Genomic DNA, 7,962 nt, shown 5'->3' with positions numbered 1-7,962 from the left:
CTGATTTTAATTTATAATTTTTATAAATTTTTTTTCAATGTTTTAACTTTTTTTATTTATACAATTTTATTTTTAATGTTTTCGATTTGTTTTAAAACTATCCCTAAATGTTATTAATTTTACGCCTAATGTTTCAAATAAAATTAACATCCAAAATAATTTTGTTATAAACTAAAAATATTAGAAACAAAATTAAATAAAATCAAATGTTAGAGATATTTTTTTAAAAAAATCACAATATTAGAGACAAAAAAAATTATGCTTTATCTAAAAAATCATTTACGAAAATGCTTTTGTGAATAAAATTACGCAAATTAATTTTGAATTTTGTATGATTGCAGATTTTTATGAAATACACTGATATACGGGTAATTTCGGTATTTCACATATGTAGATGGCCTGGGAAATCGGGAATGGCGATTTCCGTGTTGCCCCCGACACGTGTAAAGCATGCAGGAGTGGCAGTGCGCCCGTGACTCTCCTCACTCCTTTAAAGTAGGTCACTGCACTTCACTTCACTCACTTTTCATTTCAAACAACTATTTCCGAGAGTTAGAGAAATCAGAGAGCAAGAAAAACGGTGAAGGAGAGAAGAAGAAGAAGAGGAGGAAGATGGTTAGAGATATTACTCGTTCCGAAGATCATATTATTGAATATCTTGCCCATCCTACATATGTAAGTTTTTTTATTTCTTTTATTAGTAATAATATTTTTTTATAATGTTGAAGAGAAATTTTTTAGGTTGATAATATAATAGTGTTATAGTACAGTGTGTAAAGTGTTTAGTCTAAACGAGTTTTAAATTATTAAGGGGTGAAAGTAACTAGATTCACAACAGGTTTTATTTTTTGTTGAATAGAATTTTTATGTTGTTAATATTGAATGTTGTGTTTAGTGAAAACTGAAAAGTAGTTTTTATTTCTGATACTGTTTAAGAATGAGTAAATGTCCTTTTCGGTCCCTAACTATTTGCTCGATGGACTTTCCACTCCTTAAAAAATCTAAACACTCAAATTAGTCCCTATCTACTTTGATATATGTACGTTCCAGTCCTTATTTACTTTGAGTAAATGGCCTTTCCGGTCCCTAACCAGGGATTGGAACAAAGTAGATAGGGACCAATTTAGCTGTTTAGATTTCTTAGGAGGTGGGAAGTTCATCGGACAAATAGTTAGGGATCAGAAAAAACATTTACTCTTATTTTTATGAATAAAAGTAGTATGCAGTGGTAATACTCCCAGAGTCCAAGATAATTTTTGGTATACGAAGGATAATATTAAATATTTTAGGGAAAAAAATGAAGTCAAGTATTTGTTAGGAAAATTTATTTTTAATTATTTTTTAGGAAGAAAATGTTGATAACTATTCTTTTGGTTAGTATAATAAATCTTTTGGCTAGTAATTTTGTTAATTATGGTAAGATATTATGTGAAATTAGTCAGTTTTCAAAATAATTTAATTAATTATAATAATATAATACAAAAATTAGAGATTTATTTAGGTTAATTTTATTAATTATAGTAAGATGTTAATAAAAGTTAGTAATTTTTTATGTTAATTTTATTAATAATAAATTTATAATAAGATGTTTAGGTAATTATTAGTTTTTCAGATTATTTTATTAATTATATTAACATTTTAATGAAGATTAGTAATTTTTTATATCAATTTTGTTAGTTATAATAAGACCTTAAGGGAAATTAGTAACTTTTCAGATTATTTTATCAATTATAGTAAGTTATTATGTGCAATGATGAGTAGTTTTTTTTAGATCAATTTTATTAATTCGAAGGAGATGTTAAGAAAGGTTAGTAATTTTTTAGATCAATTTTATTATTTCAGCAAGATTTTAGAGTAGTTTAATTTAATTTTTATTTACTATGTAAAAAAAATAGTATTCATCACAAAGGATGGATGCATTATCAAAATATTAGGATATTAAATTCATATGTATTAAATTATTATCAGGTTGTCATAACTTACATTATGATTATGGAAGATACTGTGGGAAACCAATCATTATGTTATCATAGTTAAATTGATCAATATTAGACTTTATTATGTTATTGTGAAATTTATGATTAGTTGTGCTAATATTTTTTTTTTTTTTTTTTTTTTTTTGTAGGGTTCACGAATATTGGAGTGTCGGCACTTAAACCCACCAGATACCTTTGATGCCAGTGTTGAAGAGCTTTTAAGAGAGACCGGGTTTTACCACATCTCTCACGTTGGAAGAATACAAAGTCACTCAGTTATGGTGACAGCACTGGTCGAAAGGTGGCGGCCTGAGACTCACACATTTCATCTACCAATTGGTGAATGCACTATTACCTTAGAAGATGTTGCAATGATTCTTGGTCTCCCAACAAATGGTCTACCAGTTACAGGACCAACAGATAGTAGTAGCAGTGGTCTAGAAAGTGAATGCATGTGGCATTTTGGAGTTGCACCTGGAATAAGGGATCATAGAGGAAGTTTTATTAAGTTGACGTGGCTTCGCAGTCTTAAACGTCGCTTACAGTTGAATGATCAACTTTCTAGAGAAAGATATGTCAAGTGTCACATTATGGCCCTATTTGGTACAACGTTATTTTGTGACAAGTCTGGAGCTGGGGTGCATTGGAAATTTCTACCTTTGCTTCGAAATGTTTCAGAGATCAAGACTTACAGTTGGGGAGCGGCATGCCTAGCCCACCTATACAGATCATTGTGTCGGGCATCACGTTATGATTGTAAGGATATGGATGGTCCCCTGACACTCTTGCATGTATGGGCTTGGGAACGGATGCCATTCCTTGCACCAATTCCTATTGAGCCACGTTTTCCGCTTGCTCGAAGGTAACATGACATAGTAAATATGATACTAATATATATTAAATAGATTATTTTTATTGGATTTTATTAATAGAAAGCAAAAATTTGTCAGGTGGAATGATTGGGAATTTCCCTCATCTCAATACAGACATTGGACAACCAATCACGTGAGGAAGTTATTGGATTTGATTCAACCAGACAGGGTACGTATTTAGAAAACTGTCTAAATTGATTTAGATAGATTTTTTATTTGTAAATTGATGTATTAATCTATCAAAAACCAATAGTTATTCACAAGTTATTTTAATAGTTGTTTAGTCATATTTTTACTAAATTGATTCAGGACTATAATAGTTGTCTTCAATTTTTTTGAATCTTATTCATGCAGTTTGTGTGGGACGTCTACAGTCATGATCGTATTGCGCCCCATTTAGTTCCAGATGACATCCGTGAGCATGAGGTGATATGGAATGCAATGACGCCACTCATATCGTTTGAGTGCATTGAGTGGCATCCCGCTGACAGAGTCAAGAGACAGTTTGGTTTACAACAGGACATTCCAGGTCAACCAAAGAGTCTTGGTAATGCACATGGCAATGTCTTGACTGGTCCAAAAAATTTGAACTGGGCTGTCGCACATTCTGAGTGGATAACGATTTGGACCAACCGATATTCTCACATCCTTGGTGGAGATCCTGTCAAGACCTGTCAGGCATCCGAGATTTACATGAGTTGGTACAACGCAACATATGGCAATCACTTGCAGCTGTCCTTTCGTTTGGATCAGCCACTGCCACTACGAGTGGTTCCGAGTCAAATGTCCTTAGATTCGAGACTTCAATGTCCTACCACTTCTAGCCAATCTAGGGGAACAATGTCTTTTGATTCTGGTAGATGTGACCAAGATCGAGGGATTGATTATCACCACAACACAGGCACTAGTGGGAACATACCTCATTACGACCTTAACGTTGTTGCACCACCAATTCAGGAGCACGAGGATGATGATGATGATGATGTTGCATAGGATTACTTGGTGGATGTAGCCGGTAACAATGAGGATGATATTGGTGATGATGATGAGTCTAGTCTCGGTGTGACAGGTAATCTAGTTGTCTTTATTTTAAAGTTTTACTCTACCCAGTACTGTATATTATTTGGGATGATTTCTTGTTGTAATTGCCCATGATGATTAAGGTTGATGGTGTAGTTTGGATTAGAGCTGATTTTGTTGTTAATATTGGATATTGGTTTATTTCTTGTTGTTGTTAGTATTGGATATTATTAGAATTGATTGAAATTGTTGTTATTGTAGCTGAACATTATGATTGAGCAAGAGTTGATGATATTGTTTGGATTAGAGTTGATTTTGTTGTTAGTATTGAATGTTTTTACTTGGTTGATTTCTTCTTGTTAGAATTGTCCATGCTCAAATATTTCAAAATAAATTCATCAACCTTCATTTCTAGTTCCATCTTTCAGCTAAAATTATACATAAAGAGAGAAAAATCACAAAAGAATGAACTAATTTGGCTCTCAATAGAATGATACATAAAATTTACCGTTATTTCTTCAGCACCATGTGGCCATGCTCATCCTTATCAAAAAGGCGTTCAATTAACTCATCCCAGCTTTCACTAGCATTATTGGTTTTATTAGGAGTTGAACCAAAAGAAGAAGAACCACCCTTTAATCTTCTTCTTGAGCTCTTTTCTTCTTCTTCTTCTTCTTCTTTCTCATCATCAAAAGTGCCATATTCTGATGGTGGTGTATAAGCATGAGGAACATCTAATGTCTTAGCCCTCTGTAGTGCTGCTCTGTGTTCTTCTTTGTGCCTAGTTAATGTTTCTTGACGCACCATCTTTTGTTTCTCAGGGATTTCCATGGCATCATGGTCTTTCTCTATTATTAACTGCAGTACATAGAAAACACAAGGAACTTGATTCAAGGGAGATATTTAGAGGGTGAAAACTCAGGTGCAGTTAACTTCATGTGAAGTTGATAGCTCAGAGTCATTCGATGAAGTTAACTGCACATGAAGTTAACTGCAGCTGAGTTTATATGATAATTTTAGGGGTTCAAAAATCTATCTGTTCCGCATATCACATAAAACAGTTTACAAAGGTTGATAGACTTACATCTAGAGCCTTTTGTGCTTCTTTCTCTATCCAAATTATGGCATGATCAGACGTGGCGTTACATGAAAGGATTATATGCTCGAATCTTCCGTCGACAGGCACCGCCGTCCTTACAACCGGGGGAAACCTTCCCATTCTGCAAACAAGGTTGTTAAACATCTTTCTTATTACAATTAGGTTAACATATTTTACCATGAAAAGATGGTTGGAGTGGAGTTTCAAAAATATAGTTAGAATTTAGCATAAGGTTCTTTAAACATACCTAAAGGGCTTTCTCTCAACAATGTGATAAAGGCGACCAGGGGCATAGAGTCTCCTTGGATCTTTGAGCAGCTTCTCCTCAGATATGCATGTATCTCTCATGCACCTCAAACACAATAGGCATGGCAAACTGCCAGCCATAGAAAATATCTTTGTAACTATGATTTTCTGTAATTAATGAATCATTTTCGTCTACGAGTATTCAATTTAACTACGCTATTGTTGCAAACTGAACTATTATCTCAGTCACTCGTATAGAATACATGTCAGAATATAAAATATACGACATAATACATGTAAGAGAGATTTTGTTATAGAGGTCCTTATGACATACCAGAAAACAGATTTGAATATATCTTCCAATGGGGTGGCTGTCCTTGGTAAGAAGTCATCCTAATCAGTGTATAAAGAGCATTTAACATCAAATTTAAGTTAGCATGCTAAGCTTGTGATTAGCCTTTAGTTTAATAGTTTTAAGTATAGGCATAATAGTTATTGAACAAGATAAGGACATTACCTAAATGTACTTGACCAAATATTGACAAAAAGAAACTCAAGATAAAATGCCTCAAGATTTTGCAAGGGAATTCATGAAGAACTTACATAGATGCTGCAACCAAGCAAGTAAAACATTTGAGATTCTGATACTTGCCTGCAACACAACAGAGTTGATGACATCTGCATATCGCACCGCCAAATTTAGCGACATACACCTAGCCGGCGCGATGGCATAGCACCTGACTCTCTTCCTGTCAATATCTCCAAGCTTATCGCGATTCTGCACCACCACCATGGTCAACATAGCTGCAACTCCTGATCCAAGTGAATGTCCAGCAAAAGTAAGTCTGTAATCTGGATATGTTTCCACCAACTCCCTCAGAACCTCGCATTCTGTGTCCAAAATCCATCCAGCAGCTTTCAATAGCCCATTGTGAACATACCCTCCATCAAATTTCCTCTTCCCCAATCTATTATCCAAAAGAACTGCATAGTCACTCTCTTTTGCCAAGTTTAGGCCCCTGATGGCAAGAACTATATCAGCATGATCATGATCAATATACAATATATAGGGTGGAGCGCATCCGCGAGTATCTTCGTATGTCTTCTTGTGTATTAGCCAATCTGGGTTGATTCCATAACCACCAGGAGGTGCCCAAAGGGGGTGTCTAAGATCATCTTCATACACAGCTAGGATGTATCTGCAAAGGCGAGGCACCGGCTCGAACTCTTCGGCGTTGGCAAATCCCCAATTCTCACTGTCATGGCCTGCATTGTGAAGACATCTTTTCCAAGCCCAGCGAGCGCAAGCGAGACAATACACACACTCAAGAAGAGGAAGGCCACAGAGGATTGACATTGTTCATGCTAAGTAGGCCAAACACTAGTATATAGGTTTTGCACAAATCTCCTTTAGGCAATGATTTTCTTATACAGAAACAATCATGAACACCAAAATTGGAAGCTTAACTATAAACTTTAATTTCCTCCTTGATCTTCCAAGCTGAACTATAAACTAAAATTGTGGAACTAATAATGATCAGAAACCATAATCTTGTATAGCAGCAGATGCAGAAACTAAAAGCTTTTCTCAATTATGGAGAGATAGGTAAGTTGGTTTGATGGTTCCAACTTTCAATTATACAATTCAGTGACGAAAAATAGAGGTAATAAACAACTTGTGATAAGTTCTTTATTAACAACAGATACAAATAGAAACTATAGAACAGAACAAGGAGAATTTAGTAAACTTAGCTGAAATTTCTATGAAGGGTTGTATTCTTAGGAAAACCGAAACTCAAACGTGGCAAATGATGAAGAAACGAAGACTCAACAAGAGCAACTAGAAATGAAAAAAATGGGAAAAGATGAGATACCCTTCACCAAATCTGAACGTTGAGTCGTTGACCAGTTATTAGAGAAGCCTGGAACTTCAAAAAAGAACTTTCTTTGAAATACAGAAACTTTGACAGTTTCATAGGTTGCATCATCATTGTTTGAACACACCACCTCGGAGAAGCTTCAAAGTTCAAAGGTATTGATGAAAGAGAACAAAATTGTTTTGGTCTTCTATATAAAAAAATTTAAAAAATAAAAGAATGAAAAATGGTTTTCGAGTTATAGTACATTTTTAAAGGAAAATCCAAAAGCAGAGCCAATAGCCACTCATGCAACCAAACCAATGATGAAAGTGAAGTGGGCTGGGACCATTTCTCCCATGTTTTTCTTCTTCTTTTGTTAATTGTTTCTGCCATGATTTTATTGATTTGACTAAATTTTCATCTAACGGTTCTCAAATATCAACTTAACGCGAAGTTGACTTCATCCGAGTTTTCACCGTTTTTAAATACTGTTAAAGTAGTTCTACTTTTCTTAATTGAATAATGAATTTTATAAGAGTTGTACTTCCGTATACAAATATTTGATGAATGACTTTTTGTATTTATAAATATTTTTGTTCGATATTATATTTTTTATCTGAAGTTGACTAAATATTTGGTTGTTATTAGGTGTGAAAGTGAGCCAAATTGTCAAGTCGATCAAATTTTATTCACAAAAATTGAGCTCTTTTTTATTTATTTCATTAGCAAATAATATGAACATAATTTGTACAAATTATAAACTTATATTTCCATTCATCAACCATACAACCATTGTATTATGATTTAAATATGACATTTTATTTTCATATGTTTAATCAAAAATGTAAAATAAGTATATCATTTATTTGGTAAGGATAAAATAAGTATAT

The 7,962-nt window shown here is 33.7% G+C and overlaps 2 protein-coding genes across 4 annotated transcripts; one reads left to right on the top strand and one right to left on the bottom strand.

Moving 5' to 3' along the window:
* LOC107644854 (serine/threonine-protein phosphatase 7 long form homolog) lies at positions 422-4,171 on the top strand. The gene is made up of 4 exons (XM_016348793.2): positions 422-675; positions 2,126-2,838; positions 2,927-3,017; positions 3,203-4,171. The coding sequence occupies exons 1-4, from the start codon at positions 451-453 to the stop codon at positions 3,839-3,841; spliced, it is 1,668 nt and encodes a 555-aa protein (XP_016204279.1). The 5' UTR covers positions 422-450; the 3' UTR covers positions 3,842-4,171.
* On the bottom strand, positions 4,249-7,435 carry LOC107644855. Of its 3 annotated transcripts, none has more exons than XM_021103241.1 (6): positions 7,338-7,435; positions 5,866-7,230; positions 5,548-5,606; positions 5,215-5,343; positions 4,953-5,088; positions 4,379-4,726 (listed from the first exon to the last, which is right to left on the bottom strand). In XM_021103241.1, the coding sequence occupies exons 2-6, from the start codon at positions 6,568-6,570 to the stop codon at positions 4,379-4,381; spliced, it is 1,377 nt and encodes a 458-aa protein (XP_020958900.1). In that variant the 5' UTR covers positions 6,571-7,230; positions 7,338-7,435. The 3 variants fall into 3 exon arrangements, with proteins under 3 accessions (XP_016204280.1, XP_020958900.1, XP_016204282.1); XM_016348796.2 differs by lacking the exon at positions 7,338-7,435 and having other exon boundaries at positions 5,866-6,726; positions 7,088-7,323; XM_016348794.2 differs by lacking the exon at positions 7,338-7,435 and having other exon boundaries at positions 4,249-4,726; positions 5,866-7,323.

The sequence above is a fragment of the Arachis ipaensis genome, chromosome B05 (assembly GCF_000816755.2).
Source record: "Arachis ipaensis cultivar K30076 chromosome B05, Araip1.1, whole genome shotgun sequence".
Classification (NCBI taxonomy): domain Eukaryota; kingdom Viridiplantae; phylum Streptophyta; class Magnoliopsida; order Fabales; family Fabaceae; genus Arachis; species Arachis ipaensis.
This window is presented reverse-complemented; position numbering and strand designations above follow the sequence as displayed.